This window comes from Chaetodon trifascialis, chromosome 2 (genome assembly GCF_039877785.1).
Source record: "Chaetodon trifascialis isolate fChaTrf1 chromosome 2, fChaTrf1.hap1, whole genome shotgun sequence".
NCBI lineage: Eukaryota > Metazoa > Chordata > Actinopteri > Chaetodontiformes > Chaetodontidae > Chaetodon > Chaetodon trifascialis.
This window is the reverse complement of record NC_092057.1, coordinates 21159572-21176602: the sequence shown is the minus strand read 5'-3', so window position 1 is coordinate 21176602 and position 17031 is coordinate 21159572. Positions and strand designations below refer to the sequence as shown.

The 17031-nt window shown below is 42.7% G+C and overlaps 2 protein-coding genes across 3 annotated transcripts; both read left to right on the top strand.

The window, feature by feature from the left end:
• Positions 1-152: 152 nt before the first annotated feature.
• On the top strand, positions 153-7967 carry khsrp (KH-type splicing regulatory protein). Of its 2 annotated transcripts, XM_070975374.1 has the most exons (18): positions 153-388; positions 1814-1916; positions 1998-2051; positions 2138-2174; positions 2300-2358; positions 2460-2531; positions 2625-2682; positions 3264-3411; positions 3606-3704; positions 3817-3927; positions 4047-4149; positions 4491-4615; positions 4755-5051; positions 5158-5267; positions 5412-5500; positions 5996-6202; positions 6394-6584; positions 7090-7967. In XM_070975374.1, exons 1-18 carry the CDS (start codon positions 299-301, stop codon positions 7096-7098), a joined length of 1962 nt encoding a protein of 653 aa, XP_070831475.1. In that variant the 5' UTR covers positions 153-298; the 3' UTR covers positions 7099-7967. The 2 variants fall into 2 exon arrangements, with proteins under 2 accessions (XP_070831475.1, XP_070831467.1); XM_070975366.1 differs by lacking the exon at positions 7090-7967 and having other exon boundaries at positions 171-388; positions 6394-7061.
• Positions 7968-8021: 54 nt separating this feature from the next.
• On the top strand, positions 8022-16594 carry dcaf15 (DDB1 and CUL4 associated factor 15). The gene is made up of 13 exons (XM_070975353.1): positions 8022-8384; positions 9033-9130; positions 9385-9523; positions 9711-9817; positions 9929-10074; positions 10285-10446; positions 11464-12093; positions 12184-12275; positions 13372-13494; positions 13825-13907; positions 14005-14109; positions 14229-14344; positions 15691-16594. Exons 1-13 carry the CDS (start codon positions 8289-8291, stop codon positions 15744-15746), a joined length of 1953 nt encoding a protein of 650 aa, XP_070831454.1. The 5' UTR covers positions 8022-8288; the 3' UTR covers positions 15747-16594.
• Positions 16595-17031: the final 437 nt, after the last annotated feature.

The following is a 17031-nucleotide window of genomic DNA, read 5'->3' as shown; positions in this document are numbered from 1 at the left end:
CTCAAGCAGCCAGCCCAACTCCAGGCCACGAGGTGGCGATATTTTTTTTACTTTATATCAACACCCAAACGTATAAGGAAGAGTATAAAGAAGAAGAAAAAGAAGAAGAAAAGAAGAAGAGAGCCCGGGTGTTGAAGGTTCAGTGATTGGCTATTTTAAGCAGGGAAGCTCGCCGGCGTGGTAAGCAGCCTCGCTCACATTGGTGCTCCCCGTGCGCTCCTGTTTAGCCTTCCCGCTTCTGCGCAGCTCGACCCGGCTAAAGCTATTCAGCTGTGTCTGTTTGCCCCTTGTGAGAAGCATGTCTGATTACGGCGGTTTGCCGACGAACGGAGTCGGTGCTGGGATGAAAAAAGACGCTTTCGCTGATGCTGTACAACGAGCCAGACAGGTAACTCAAGAGCTCTTCTACAGGAGAAGGAAACCGGCGAGGTAGTTGGATGGTGGGAAACTGGAGCTAGCTTAATTACCCGTGACGTTAGCTTGAGTTAACTAGCTAGCGAGCGAACTAGCTAATGGCAGTGCCATTTGTCTGACACGCTTGCAAGGTTGAGTGATCTGTTGGAAATGTTTGGGGTGGATTGAGCAACAGCGGCAACGTCCTTTTCTCTAAATCTCTAATTCTTTCATTCAAGTAAATGAACTTATTACCACCGAAAGGCCGTGTTTAAGTTAAATGGACTAGCTAGCTACTTCAGCTAAGTTAGCTAGCTAGCTAGCTAGGTTAGTGAATATAACAGTTATCCGTTAACCGATGATTAAGTTTCATCTTCAATTTGTGAAACTCCATTTTGAAGAAATGAAACAACAAACACCAACATTTTTGTAACATTATGATTGTCACGCAGTGAGGTCAACCGACTGTCTTGGTGTATTATATTGATGAGTAGCGTTAAATGGACAAAATGATGTTTCTAAGTAATTAACTTGGTGACTAACATTTCTCACCGCCTGTTTCTTCCCCGGTCAGTGGCACGAGTGTGAGGCTACCTTGTAGATCTTTGTAGTCACCAAGGGTAGCATTATTGAATAATATATATTTTTGTCTTTATCTAATTAGTTACTCAAAACCTTAAGGTGACAACTAGTTTAGTAAGAGGAACAAAAAATCAACAGCGATATAAAATTTTGCCTCAAATTAGAGTATGTTGGCGTTTTTAAATGTAATTTAGCAAGTAAAACAGTGAATCTATGAACAAAACTGTAGCAGACAAATTTTCTGTCAGCTGATAAATCAGTTAATTCAGCTTTAATCAAGATGCTGAGAAGGTGTTGTTGTGGTGGTTGTATCTCATTTTAGTCTCTCCATTTTCACTCCTGTAGAAATTTAAAGGGTACTCAAGCAATTTTATTATAGCACTTCCATAAAATTGAGTCACTTGTGGGACAGATTTAAAAACGAAAGGTAAAAATTGTTGCAGTAGAGACAGACATCCTGACTTTTTGTCCACAGTATTGTTCAAGCCCCAAAAAGACTAGATCCCACACTCCCCAAATTGCAACTCATTACCATCTTTCATCCAACCACCCCCCTCCTTGGTAAATGTCCATGTCTTCTAAACTGCAGACCTCCAACTAAGGCTTTCTGCTCTAAATTTGCTGTCTCCAGGCCCAGATGACATCATCAGTGTGATGCACCTCATGAGTAAACTGATCTCCTTGGGTCACTGTAAATGATGTGATCTTTCTTTCTTTGTATGAAATCACAATTATAGAGAAGCATATGTCCAAAAGGTCTGCTACTTATGATGGTGATATTTAAATGCTCTTACCAAAACTTGTTTCCACTTGTTTCATCCGGTGTGTGTCTATCCAGATTGCAGCTAAAATTGGTGGAGACGGTGTTACCTCAGTGAGCAACAATGGCGGTGCTGAGAGCTATCCATTCGCAGCACAGAAAAGATCCCTGGAAGAAGCAGGTTAAAAAAAAAGCACAAACAGCCACTTTGTCTGCATTTGTTTATCCACATTGTAAGACTCACTTTTTCTTTTGTTTTCAGATGAACCCGATGCTAAGAAGGTAGCATCTCAGAGCGAAATAGATTCCGCATTGTGTACGTTAAATACACACATTGGTCCTATTACAAAGACTCGCTCGGCTTGTTTTCCAAACACTCACCACTCTTTCCTTCTCTTACAGCCATTGGAGCTCAGCTGGCTGCCCTCTCCCAACAAAGGTATACTGTCTAGTTATTTTTAGCGTTTCTTTTACGAAAACACTTTTGGTGCTTGTTGTGACAGAGATGCGATTCTTTTATACATCTTTTTTTTTTTTTTTTTTTTTTTTAACACTTGTCTGCAGCGTTAGACCCTCCACAATAACAGAAGAGTACAGGGTACCTGATAGCATGGTTGGTCTCAGTGAGTACATGCACATACGTTTCCTCAGCCATACACATGATGCCTGCATTGCTGCATTACTTGTGTTCAAACTAACATTTTCATGTCTTTGCTGTCTGAAGTCATTGGCCGAGGAGGTGAACAGATTAACAAAATACAGCAGGATTCTGGCTGCAAGGTCCAGATTGCGCACGGTGAGCTATGTGCTAACCCCAGACAAGTCAACACATTTTAAAGTATTTTCCAGCTGCTCTTGGATTGATACATATTTTCATATTCATTCACAGACAGTGCCGGTCTTTCAGACAGAAGCGTTTCTTTGACCGGGTCACCAGATGCCGTGCAGTAAGTTGGTGTTTAAGACAATGTTTTTCTGAATTTTCAGTGCAACTACTTCACTCAACTTTCAAAGACAAAATTTGAAATAACACTATTAAATTTAAACTCTAGAGACTGATGGAGAAATTACATGATATAAAATCTTACAACTGTGTCCTGTTAACTTGTACATCGGCACTTAATCATCTCTACCCCATAAACAACAGATTGGTGGATGTCTGCAGGGTTTTAACAGTCTGAGAAGCTCACATCAGGGCACAGCCAGACCAAAAAAATGAAATGTTAGGATTTCCTTTTTGTTTTACTTCTGAGAATGGTTATGAAAATTTGTATTTAGGTTAACGAGTGGCAAGAACTAGGCTTTTGGCACATTTTTCATCTTTTTGAAAGGAGGTGCTACTTGATCCCCTAGCAAAGCCAAGCATTGCCTGTTCAAAGTCTGTTGCTGCTGTGGCATCCTGTAGGTGCAGCTGGAGCTTCTTGTGCTGCCTGTAATAAGTCAGATTAGTGACTAAATGGTTTGTATGCCACATTAGTCTTGTGCTCAATCATTTCATCACCCTTCTTTCATTTGAATTTGCTACCAGGAGAGCCAAGGCACTAATTGATGACATAGTGTCAAGGGGTCATGAGTCGACCAATGGGCAAGCAGGATCCATGCAGGAGATGATCATCCCTGCAGGCAAAGCCGGCCTTATTATAGGCAAAGGAGGAGAGACCATCAAACAGCTGCAGGTGAGAATCATAGTGTTAGTACAGTACAAATATTGAAAAGAAAATGATATTAGGAAAAAAGTTTTGCGCTGATTTGTTATCACCTAATAGGAGGATGCACTGTAACCAGTAAACAGTGTAACATGCTCATATTGGGATTAGTTGCCTTTGCTGTGTGTGTAATCAAATGGAATATGTCACCTGCAAAATCCTAGGAGCGGGCTGGAGTTAAAATGATTCTTATTCAAGATGGATCCCAGCCACCCAACATTGATAAACCCCTGCGCATCATTGGAGACCCCTACAAAGTGCAGGTTCTCTTGAAACAAATGTCCTACTTAACCAAAATTTTCATTCCCCTATTTACTGTTCAAATCCTCATGTCTTCCTTTCTTCTTTGTGCTGTCTTTTTATTTTTTTTTAAAGCAAGCAAAGGAGATGGTTAATGAGATTCTACGAGACAGGGATCATGCAGGTTTTGGAGACCGGAATGAATACGGATCAAGGATGGGAGGGGGAGGGGGAGGTGGCATTGACGTAAGTAAACTGTTTCAATACAAGAAGAGAAGTTATGACTAGCTGCTGTAGTAAAGACCTTTTTTCTTAGCTGTAGAATAATGTGTGAATGTATTCTGCATGTGTGTGTGATTCTACAGATAGCTGTGCCCCGCCACTCTGTGGGAGTTGTAATTGGCCGAAGTGGAGAGATGATAAAGAAGATTCAGAGTGATGCTGGAGTGAAGATACAGTTTAAACCAGGTGAGCGCTCCAAACATTTTCTGGATGTTAAAACTGCATTGAATTTTTTTTGTACTATTTTGTAAAGAAAAGGTCACTTTGTTAAATTTTCTTGTATTTAGCTTAATTATACAATTGTGTGTTGGCATTTCAACTTTTACGTCTGCAGCAAGTTAAATTCGAATATTGACCAGTTGTGAAGAAATATTGATCCACATTGTTACGACATCAGTGATTTTAAAAATCAGTCATTTGGAGTGGCTGGTATGGAAATTTTTCTCCTTCCAATTGATCCTTTTTGTTCCCATCTCTATACAAATCCCCACTAATAAACCAATGTGTCCTTTTGTCATTCCGTACAGATGATGGTACAGGTCCTGAAAAAATTGCCCATATTATGGGTCCACCAGACCAGTGTCAGCATGCTGCCTCAATCATCACTGATCTGCTACAGAGCATCCGTGCCCGTGAGGAGGGTGGACAGGGGGTAGGTACAGAGTGCAGAGGCTGGCTTTTGATTTCTTTTTAAGTGTTGATCTTGATTCCTTAATGGATGATAGAGCACAAAAAGACAGGGATTTGCTGTTGAGGAGTTAAACCTAATGTGAGGCATGTTTCCTCCACAGGGCCCCCCAGGTCCTGGTTCAGGGATGCCGCCAGGTGGGCGAGGACGGGGTAGAGGCCAGGGGAGCTGGGGTCCTCCAGGAGGAGAGATGACTTTCTCCATTCCCGCTCACAAATGTGGGCTTGTCATTGGCAGAGGAGGAGAAAACGTCAAATCCATCAACCAACAGACAGGTGCATTTGTGGAGATATCCCGCCAGCCTCCACCAAATGGTGACCCAAACTTCAAACTGTTCACCATCCGGGGGTCCCCACAACAGATTGACCATGCAAAGCAGCTCATAGAAGAGAAGATTGAGGTACGTTCAGGTGACTCACGGAGCAGATGGGGAATACACATTTCAAAAGATAACACACACTCTTTGCTAATTTGTAGTTTGAATGGCTTCTTCCTGTCTTTTCCAGGCTCCATTGTGTCCAGTGGGTGGTGGTTCTGGCCCAGGAGGCCCAGCTGGTCCAATGGGTCCCTATAATCCTAACCCCTATAATGCAGGGCCTCCTGCTGGTGCTCCTCAGTAAGTACAACCGACAAACAACACTTGATTGCAGGAATTTTTATTTGTTTATTTTTTTTAATTTTTTTAATTTTTTTTTCCCCATCAGAAGAGACTGGTATGAATAAGCTCTTTGTGAATAAATGGTTCTGTTCCTCTCTGCAGTGGAGCTGCACCTGGTGGCCCCCAGTTCTGTCCTCAGGGTTGGGGAAATACATACCAGCAGTGGCAAGCCCCAGGTCCACATGACCCCAGTGAGTAACTTTATAAGAGAAGACTTTATTGATCCCATACCGGGGAAATTCACTTGTTATAACAGCAGAAAGAAACGGAGAGGTAGAAAACAGAGCAAGTGCAACAAATAGGTTGTTTGCATATGATTAAATCAAATTGAATTAAATCAGCGTTAACAGTTTTGCCTAAAACCGGTGAACATGAATACACTTACCCTGTCTTGTTTAGCGACGATCCACGTCTTTAGTGGAACTTTAGTGAAAGTTGTATGCTTCCATACTTTCGTCTGCTTTCATGTGTTTTCTAGAGTAGAACGTCCGATTGAGCAGGTAGTTGGTTTTATCTCCTCCCTCATTAGCAGGAAAAACATTCAGTTCAGCTGAAAAATCGCTCCTTGACTTAATTTAAGGGTCACATCCAACATATGTTCTGATTTTCTGTGTGTACCTTTCTCTCATAATTTCATATAAACTAGCCCAGTAAAACCCTTCCCTCATCTCATCTCCACTTATTAGGTAAGGCAGCTGCAGACCCGAATGCAGCGTGGGCAGCCTATTATGCACAGTATTATGGCCAACAGCCAGGGGGTGCCATGGCAGCCCAGACTCCAGGAGCCGCTGCAGCAGCAGCACCAGGAGATCAGAGCCAAGCAGCACAGGCCTCTGGAGGGCAGCCAGACTACACTAAAGCCTGGGAGGAGTACTACAAGAAGATGGGCATGAGTATGTACTGAGACAGTCAAAAATACTTTCTTAAACTGTGAGCTTTAACCATAAGGTTCTGTCTGAGATCAAACCGAGTATTGCTTATATTACATTTAGTACTATTAAAGTAATCAGTCATACTGATGTCTGTAGAATACCATGCAATGAAACATGACTCTGTATATAAAGTGTGTTGTGTGTTTCTCCAGCCCAGCCAGGTGGAGGGGCTCCAGCTGCTCCAGCTGCAGCAGCGGCAGCAGCAGCAGCAGGAGGAGCTGCAGCTGGAGGCCAGCAGGACTACAGCGCTGCCTGGGCTGAGTACTACAGACAGCAGGCTGCCTACTATGGACAGGGAGGGCAGGTGCCTGGACAGGCAGCTGCTCCACAGCAGGGACAGCAGGTAGCACATCCATGACAAGTATCCAAAATTAAACTTGAAGCTAACGAGTTTGAGTAAGCTAAAAACAAATGCCTGCCAAGAACACATTTAAAATAACAAATAACATTTTTTATAGAAACGTTTCCACGACTAACCTAAAATACCTTTTTGTGTTTTAAATAGAGATACTGTGACAGGGTCAATATAAAGAGCAGATGTTGATATGAATCACTCACATTTTTATCTTTGTGTTTATTTGATCAGTCTTCAGTCAAAGCTGTGCATTGTTCAACAGGAACAAAGTTTAAGAACATGTAAAAACCAAATGCATTCAAATTTTGTTTGTAAGTGTGATGGATACTGTACTATTAGCACTGTTTTGCACTTGACAGCTGTTAATTGGTGATCCTGCATGCAACCATGGGTGTATTCATGTACTTTACACACCAGTCTGAGAGAATTTTCATATTTCTGTATAAAGCAAAGACTGATTAACTTAAATTTTGTCTGTGATGTGTCATTTCAGGCCCAGTAAACGAGTGGCTTGGTCTGTTGGGTGGTTGCGATGGCTCTCTGGACTTGTTTGTTTTTTCTATCAAGAGATTTCCTTTTTGGCTTTAATAAGACAAGACCATGGTTTATTCATCCACCCAGACATTTTATATTCCCAACTTATTGTTGTTTTTTTAATGTCAAAATTGAAGAAAGGAAAAAGGGAACACATTTTGCCCATGCATTGAACAAAGCACTAAATAAATACTTGGGTTACAGTTCAGTTTGCCCATAAATCAGTTTCCACCTCACCCACTCCTTGTTATACATCTGATCCTTTTTTTAAAATGTGAAATAATGAGCGTCTTTGCTTGCAAGCTAGCACAACAGCATCTCAACACTGACTGACATTTCAGTAGTTTTTCCACTATCAATTTCCTGAAGGTGAAAACGGTCTAGCAGTATTTTGAATATATTCAGATATTATGTTTATAAGAAAAAAAACACAGAAATGTTGGTCGTCTCCTTTTCTTGTCCTTGGTACTTTTTTTTTTTTTTTTTTTTAATCTTCATTTTTAAGAACATTCCCAGTTGCAGGTCGATTTCTCCCTGCTGTCAAGATTTTAGTTTTAATTTTATTCATTGTAATTATTTTCCTTAAGGGGGTCGTGTGTGTCTGTATACTGTATGCCACTGAACAGTAAGTTGGTTGTAACAAGGCACTAGCTTGTCCTACTGTATGTAGGTTGGTTGTGTGTGCATGTGTGTTTGTGTGCTTGACTGCCCTCTGTTTAATTTCTTATTTGTTGGAGTTTTTTTTGTCCCAATAGGTTCCGTTACTGTATGCTGATTTTTTTAATCTTATTTTTACAGCTTGTTTTTAAATACTTAAATAAAAACGTTCAAATAACCAATTTCTTTCTTTGTGTGGTCATCAGCGTTGTGTGTGGGAGTTGGTTGCTCACCATTTTAGACCTAATGCAAACGTCGTATCAGATGAAACGGCATGTTTGTCTGATTCTTCATGATAATTCTCATGCTGGGAGTCACACCATGTAACAGACCTACTGAAACCCTTCAATGGTGGCTTTATACAGGATGTGGCCTCTGAGGTGCCCTACCTTTGTTTTGGTTGTGATGGATGTATCCACCGGCGAGTGAGGGCAGTCTCGTGCAGTCTGTGGGCCAATCGCGACGCTTCTGCCTTGAACGAGGACAGCAGTTCAGTGGGAGATGGCGCCCAGCTCGAAATCCGAAAAGGACGATAGCAAACAAAAAACTCAAAGAAGACACAAAGACCATGTCGTGAAGCTTCTAATGCGTGGGAAGGTGAGCATGAAGCCACAAAATTTAACATAAAACACGAAAAGAGTGGTTCAGAAATGATGCGAGGTTGCTTCAGTAAAAGCCTCCTTGTCTCCAGTAGCTTCTGTGGCTAGGTTAGCTGCTAACCAGCTCGGAAGCTAACTAACGTCTAATAGCAGACAGGTGGCTAATTAGCTAACGTTAATGCGACAAAGTATGAAACGGTGAGTGTTACCTGCTTTCTACCAGTGTTTCCCGGCATTTGGCACTCTTGGTGTCGTTCGCTAGCAGGCCCATAGATATCCAAATGTAAATGAACAGTGTTAGCATCGTAGCTATTAAAGCCAGTGGTATACACCTTCATATCAGTCGCCGTAGGCTTCAGCTATTCCACAGCAGCAACTTGTAGTACTCAACAGCTCATAAATGCAACCTCAACTCCCGGGTTTAACGTTAATCACTGAACCATTTCACCTTAAAGAAAACTGATCTGCGTGTGCGCAATCCTTTTAAATACTCAAGTGTGTTAATACTGTGCAGGGCGTTGGATGAAGCTGTGTAGTATGAAAAGGCTTTTTGCAGGACCATTACAAACCCTTTTTCTTTTGCTTCATGTTCATTATGTATTTGTTTATTCTGTTTTCTATGTCCGCTCTCTTAACTGTTTTCCAGCTGTCAGGACAGTTTTCACAACGCCTGTTCAGGAAGCTGCCACCTCGAGTGTGTGTCCCATTAAAGAACATTGTCAGTGAGGAATTCCTGAGAGCAGGGTCAGTATGTGTCTGTTTAATACATAGATTTGTTGTCATTAAGTACCTTGTCTTATACAGTGGACTGCAGTACATCTGGTTGAGCTCACTGAGAGTCACTCTCAGTGCCAATACTAATTTGATGTTCACTGTATCAGGTTGGTGCATACCTCCCTGCTTGTGTCCACGATGTTCAGAGTGAGGATTTCCCATATGTGATGTTGTTCAGGTTGAGACGTGTATGACAGTGGTGCCTCACTTTTTTTTGCTTTTAGACATATCTTTCTTGGTTTCACTAAATGCGGCCGCTACGTTCTGTCCTACACCAGCGACTGTGGAGAAGATGATGATTTCTCTTTCTACACTTACCATCTGTACTGGTGGGAGTTCAACCTGCACAGTAGACTCAAACAGGTAAAGGAAAGGAAGTGTACTCACTAGAACCTCATTGAGTTCCATCCAACAGATTCACATGTCAACAGAGGACAAATTACATGCAATAGCATGTCCAGCTGTGAGAATTACAACAGGAGACCTTAGATAAGTCAACTTCATGTCAAGATATCCTCTCCTTTATCTCTTGTCTGCTTTTTCTCTTTAGGTCCATCATGTACGTCTCTTTGCAGGAGAGGAAATCTACAGCGACCTGTACCTGACTGTATGTGAGTGGCCAAATGACCACTCCAAAATTGTCATCTTTGGCTTCAAGTAAGGAATGATAAGCATGTCAATCAGCAGCCATATGGAGCTGATTCAGTTTAAACTAGAGTAATGTAATTGTAGTGTCCAAGTAATGAGAAGTAATTTTCTACCTGGCAGCACACGCAGTTCAAGCTCCGTCCTGATGAATTTAATGATGAGCGATGAAAACAACAGAGACATCTACATCACCATCGCCTCCATGCCTCCTCCTAAACCTTGCTCTCACTGCTGCCCCGTTCCTTCAGCCACTACCATACGCACAGGTAAACACACGCGCGCGCGCGCACACACACACACACACACACACACACACACACACACACACACACACACACACACACACACACACACACACACACACACACACACACACACACACACACACACACACACACACACACACACACACACGCTACACTGGTCTTTCTGTCTCATTCACTCTCTCATTTGAGCTCATCCTTTTCTCTCCACAGGAAGTGGTGAGTGTCTCGAGCATGGCTATGTGCTCAACAGCAGGTACCAGGTGGTGTACCCGTTCCCCACTTTTCAGCCAGCCTTCCAGCTGAAGAAGGACCAGGTCATCCTGTTAAATACAAGCTACTCTCTGGTGGCCTGTGGCATCTCACTCTGCCCAGGTAACACACACACACACACAGCAATAGTCAAATAAGCACATTTCCTTATCCTTGTCTGCTTCTTATGACTAAAATCGTCATCATACAGTATGTTAGACTTTGTCTCCAGATAAGTAACGCTGCCTGCTTGTCTCCAGAGTGCAGTGGAAAAGGGTCAGATTGGGGCAGTGCCAAATTGGTTCCACTGTGTCACACTGATGAAGCTAAAATGATGAATTGTTTTTTCTGATGCTCATTTTCATTCTCATTAAAGCTGCAGTAGGTAATTTGTATAAAAGTAATTTTTTGTTGTATTTGCTAAAACTGTCCCTATGCCCAGACAGCAGAACATGAAACATGTAATCTGTGGGGGAAAAAAAAACGGCTCCATTGGTCCCACCTACTGCTCCTACTGCGATTTGCAAGAACCCACTGCGCCTGACACAAAACAACCAATCACAGCCAGAGGAGTGTCTGAGGGAGTGTCTGACATCTGTCAATCACTACTCACACACGAACCGCCCCCTCCCTCCGCTCATGCTGGCAGCTGCCACTCAGTCAAACAGCTCTGTGAGTGGCGTCTAGTGAAAGCTATGGTGGAGCAACAGCCACCCTCAAAGGAGAAACTGCCCATACCACCACTGCCAACAACAGCATACGGCTGAGACAACGAATAACCATAAAGCTAATATGATGATTGTTACAGTAACAATCCCCAGTGCGTATGGTATGTTAGCAACTGACGTAGTGGTTGGGCAGAGATGGCTTGTTTCGGATGCTAAGGCTAACGTTACTGGTTGTCGTGGCAGACGCTGTGGGGAGGAGGGGCTTGGAGGCAGGGCATGAGTGCAGCAGAGAGGGAGGGGGTGTGATGTGGAACTTGTGTTGGTTCAAATTTTCAGGCTGTCTGCTCTCTTCTCGATCTTACATACTGCAGCTTTAATCCACACCTGTAAGATTTTTTTATCATCGGGCTGACGTTGTTTAGCCTGATTTCAGCATTAGGTTGTTTTTCAGTTCCCTCTTTGTCTCTTGCAGGTAAGCAGGGTCAGTCGTCACAGATCCTTTACACAATGAGAGCAGCCGTGTCAAGTCAAGCCTCTCCTGCTTTTTCCTCCACCTCCTTGGCCTCTTCTTCCTCGCTACCTCAGGGTTCCCCAGAGAGCCAACTGCCACCTAACAGGCCCACTCCAATACCCTCCTCTCCTAGCCAGTCACAAGCAGCCGTGCGAGCCCGGGAGTTTGCAGCTGACCTCTTCAGGCGGGCCCAGGGAGGAGGAGGAGGAGGTGGAGGAGGAGGAGGGGGGAAAGAAAATGAAGGCCAGGCAGAAAGGAGAACAGCTGATGGTGGTGAAAAGCAGGCAGCACAGATAACAGGAGACAAAGGGATAAATGTAGAGAGGAGGACAGAGGAGGATTATTTCATAGAGAGAACGGTGGAGGAGAGACGGACTACTTTACCACAAGCATCAACATCGGGTGGGAGTCATAGTTTGCCACAGTCTTCTGACCTAGTGATGTCTCCTGCCTCCTCTTCCTCATCACTTTCATCTCCTCCGACCCCGTCCTCATCCCAGGAGGCCGGCTCCAGTGAGCCTGGATATGTGAATTATTCACGCCTACACTATCGCCTCCAACAGCCAGGGGCAGCGGAGCAGAATACTGGAGGTGAGAGAAAGAGGAGGACACCTAGTACGAGAGATTTTAAATAGTCTGAAGCTGCTGACCTGCATTTGTCCTCTCTGTTTCTGTCTCCAGGTTATGAAGATGATAAAGTTCAGCTCCCTTTCACAGTCACTGACCTTAAAGGACGAAACCTGCAGCTGGTCACTGGGCCACACAATGGACAGGTGTGTGTTTGAGTGTATCTGTAACTGTAAATTTAGAAATATTGGAATATATGTGTCGAGGTGTCCTACCTGTCCTGGAGATACTGGAATCAACAGTCAGTAATCAGCTGAAGATATTCGTGTCAGAGCACTGCATCAGTCTGCTTTTACAGACAATCCTAGCAACGTTTCAACTGATACGTTATGTTATTTCTTTCATTTCTAGTTTAGATAAGAACCATTCACATTCATAGACGTCTTTCATACAGTTGGTCATTCTTTAGTGGGCATGTCAGTTTTGGTTAATGTTGCTTTTATTAGCCCTGCAGCCATTAACCAGTAAGTGACTGGCTGATTTTGTGCTGAGGAACATGCTGGACTGCATCTCGCAGCCAGTTGTGTTTTTGGAAGATTTTAATGTCCTGGACTAAGAAATAAGAGACATTCAAAACAAACATTATGTGTGTTTGTGGGATCTATTTTCCCATGTTTCTGTCTAAATGACAGATGTGGGCAATGATATGGGAAATTGTTACAGTATTGAGCGAGAGCGATGCAGCTGTAAGCCACGAAACGGGCTGTAGTGTAATTCCTCCCTGCGATTGTACACCATCAGTGCACATCCACTAAAAGTGTTTGTTTTAGGCTTTGGCAGGCTCAGATTGTTTTTCAGTGTTTGACAGCAGTATAGAAAGGATCCATACAGAGACAGACCCTTAAAGCTCACCGAAATTGGCTTGGATCATGTTTCCACTGTTACAACAATCACCTCCAACTGTGGTTTGGTCAAAATAAACACTTAATTCACCAAATTAGGAGAGGAGTGACAGAGAGGGCAGTGAGGGAAACAGTGAGTCAGGACAGAATAGTTTAGCTCTTTCTTTGGAATTGTTTTCACCAGATATTATGACTGAAGGGATTCAGATATGTTAGACTCCAGCAGATTTCAATAATGGCCTGTACCTGTCTGTGACTTCTGTGCCAGAACCTGCATTCATCAACCACATTAACTAAAAAGAAGGAAATTCACATGTGTAAATAGTCAGGGTTTGTTTGGTAACTCTTGGTACCTCGACAGTGTTTTTGTACGTCTAAACCTGCGTGATCTGTCTTGCAGAGTGTGTGTGTGGAGCAGTTGACTCTAGACTTTGAGTATCTTATCAATGAGGTCATCAGGAGCGATGCTGCCTGGGGCCCTCAGTTCTGCTCCTTCAGCGACTATGATGTTGTGATATTAGAGGTCAGTACACGCACACGCGCTCACACTATGACATCACTCCTGACACTGGTTTTTCTGCAGCACTTCTTCATATCAAAGAACTGTTCTGGGTTGCAAACTGTTGTTGTCAGGTGGAGGAGGTGTTCGGGTGCTAGTCTCTTCAGATCTGCACTCTTTGGATTGACTGTGCTTTACTTTCAGAAATATGCTTAAATATACTTAACTCCTATCTTGTGTTACATACTGTATTTTCTACACTGTGATTTTTAACTTTCATGTTTCTGAGCTGACTAAAAACCAACACAGAGGAACATTTTGACCTGTTGATAATGTGTGCTTGATGTATATCAGGTGTGTCCTGAAACCAACACTGTGATGATCAACATTGGTCTGCTGTTACTGGCATTCTCCAACTCAGATGAGGAGCACTGCAGGTATGTGTCCTAAATACACCCAAAGCCTTTTTGAACTCTGCATCTGCCACTCTCCTCTGTGCCCGCTCAGTCTGGTATTCATTGTTTTTGTTCCCAGGCCAAACACCTACCATTCCAACCTGCAGGTCAGCTGGGACCTAAACACAGGCATGTGTTGCACTGTGGGCGTTGGTGACCTGACAGAAGTCAAGGGTCAGACCAGGTGAGTTGCCACATCCTCACATACACAAACACTCACACACCATTTGTCGCCCTTTTTTCTTGTTATGCTCTGTTTAGTTGTGTTGTGGTGAAGGTGTTAATCTTAATCCCTCCTGTCAGTGGGAGTGTGTGGAGTTCTTACAGGAAGTCCTGTGTGAACACAGTGATGAAGTGGTTGGTTCCAGAGAGCAGCTCCCGCTACATTAATCGCATGACCAATGAAGCACTACACAAAGGTGAGTTGCAGCCCTGGGTTCCAGTAAAGGTGGGAGCTGTGTAAAACGTAAATAAAAACAGAATGAAGTCATTTTTAAATGGACTGACAGCAGTTTTACAAAGTGTTCTAGAGTTCATGTACTTATCTCCTTTATCCAGTCATGTGTTCACAAAGTTGTGAACCTCGCTCCATCCCTGCTTGTGAATGACTGAGCCTTTCCAGGACACCCCTTTCATACCCAGTCATAATACTACCACCTGTTACCAGTGAACCTGTTTACCTGTGGAATGTTCCAAACAGTCTTTTATTGTTCCTCTCCCAACTTGTTTGAATCATGTTGCTGCATCAGATTCAGAATAAGATATTTACAAAAATCACTGAAGTTGATGAGGTCAAACATTTAATAATGTCTTTGTACTGTTTTCAGTTGAGTAAATGTCAAAAAGTTTTAGTAAATGTGTCCCAAGATTTTGGAATTGGGGTTGTATCCACATATCTACCACAGACCCTCTAAGAGAGACCAAACACGGTCTCAGAATGTTGTCCATATGTCAGTCTATGAGGGTTCTGGTTCATCTAGGTCAAAGGGAAAATATGAGGTCAAATATCACTGGATTTCTTCTTCAAGTGTCAGATCTGTATCAGCTGGGGAGTATTTTGTGTACAACGGAATTGAATGTGTTTCAAATGCATGTGAAAAACACAGGTGTTAGCAGAAAGGGCAGAAAAATGAGCCACAGTCAGGTCATAGTTATGAGAATCTTTTGCTCTATAGCACATGCTGCATGCAGAACCTTTTGTTGTCTTAGTTTCAGAAATGTTCTTAAATTGACGCAGGTTTTTATAAAATACAGCCAAATGTAGCTAAAAGGCTTGGATTGGATACAGCCCTGATCTTGTTTGCGAGTAAGTGTGTGATGAAGGGCAAACATTTGCTTGCTAGACATTTTTTCCGCATCATATATCAGTATGTTACCAATAATGATTCATCTTTAGACTTTTCACAACAGAAAAGGCACAGGTGGGAATAATGTCGTCAGTGGCTGCTCTGTTTCTTTAATGCCTAGTCCACATGTACACATCATAGGTACTTTTTAAAACTGGTTAAACTGGGTCCTCCTCAGAAACCCTGTTTTTACAAACCAACATGCCACAATATAACCCTAAAGTCATGTTGGCCAATCACAATGAAAAAAAGCTATTTCCATTGGGTCTGTGTCATGGGAGTGTTGCATCACGCAGCATGAACTCTGCAGTGCATTCTGACGCCTCTGGTCCAGGGAGAGGATTCAGTAACGTGTAAACATGTTTGTTTATGCAGATCATTATAAATCAAATTCAAACGTCTCGTCTTCTCACCCGTAGGCTCATCCCTGCAAGTGTTGGCAGATAGTGACCGGTGTACCTGGATTGTATTATGAAGAAAGAAGAGTACCACGAGTGTCAGTGCAGCAGCAACAAAAGCACACACACAGATACACGTCGACCGGGCCTCATCGTCAGCATGGAGCTCGACCTTAATCTCAGCAGAACTGCACACGTTCAGCGGCTCGGCTTTGGTAACATGTAGTTAAAACACGTGTCAAATTGAAACTGAACAAAGAATGCTCTCCATGAATTACTGTAAAGATGAAGTTTTTTTTTTAGGTTGTCTGTGTTTAATTTTACACGTTTTATCCTTTTTTTGTAATTGTGTATCATTGCAACCACCAAAACCAAGAGCTGGACTGAACAAAGACTTAGTTTATACATTTAGGTTTTTTATACATAAATGTGTACTGTTATTGTAGTGCGAATGTGTATGCGCGTGTGTGTCTTTCAATGAATGTATGCAATATCTGCACTTGTGTAATGTTCATTAGAGGATTTCCACCGGAGGATAAGTGTGTGTGTGTGTGTGTGTGTGTGTGTGTGTGTGTGTGTGTGTGTGTGTGTGTGTGCGCACGCACACGCGCATGCGCGGGCATGTTTCATGTGTATGTACCATTTGATAGATTCTGCTGCTTCTGAATGAGTTGTTTCCTCACCCAGCCTGGACCTGTTCTGTCTGGCTGTGTTGAATCATAAGGCTGCAGTATTTAAAATGAGACAAACTAAACCCAATCAAGCATCACTTGACTCTTGGCATCTTTTTTAAAACGTGTCATGGAGGTAGAGGGTTGTTGGAGTCACCTGCTCAGCTGGTTGACATCATTCTGTATGTTTACTGGCATGGAAGTAAGACTATGTTCTCTTGGGATATTTTGTTAAAATAAAATGTTCAAATGTCTTTTGGTGCATGTGTTGTGTTTAGAGCAGGACACGTTAACCCGCTTGTTAAAGCCCTTTTCAGCGATGCTCTCTGCCAGCTGATGGCCTCGTGTCAGTGAACCTCCAGGTCGCAGTTGCATCATGGTGCTTGGACCCTGATATACTTCCTCGCAAGTCAATTCGTCCTTTATTTCTCTGAAATTACTGCATCATTTTATCCCCTCAAACGTCTAAACCTTATTCAGATAAAACAAGGAAGATAAATGAGTCCTTGGTTTAACTGGTTTAACTTTTTTTTGAAAAAATAAAAATAAAACTTCTTTCAGATCCTGATGATCAATAAAATATTTCTTGTTTAGTCTCTCTGTGCGGCATGGTACCAAATGGCCGGTCCGTGGTCATATGGTTGGGAAGCGCCGCTTTAGACTTGTTTTTAAAGAGACACTCCACCAATTT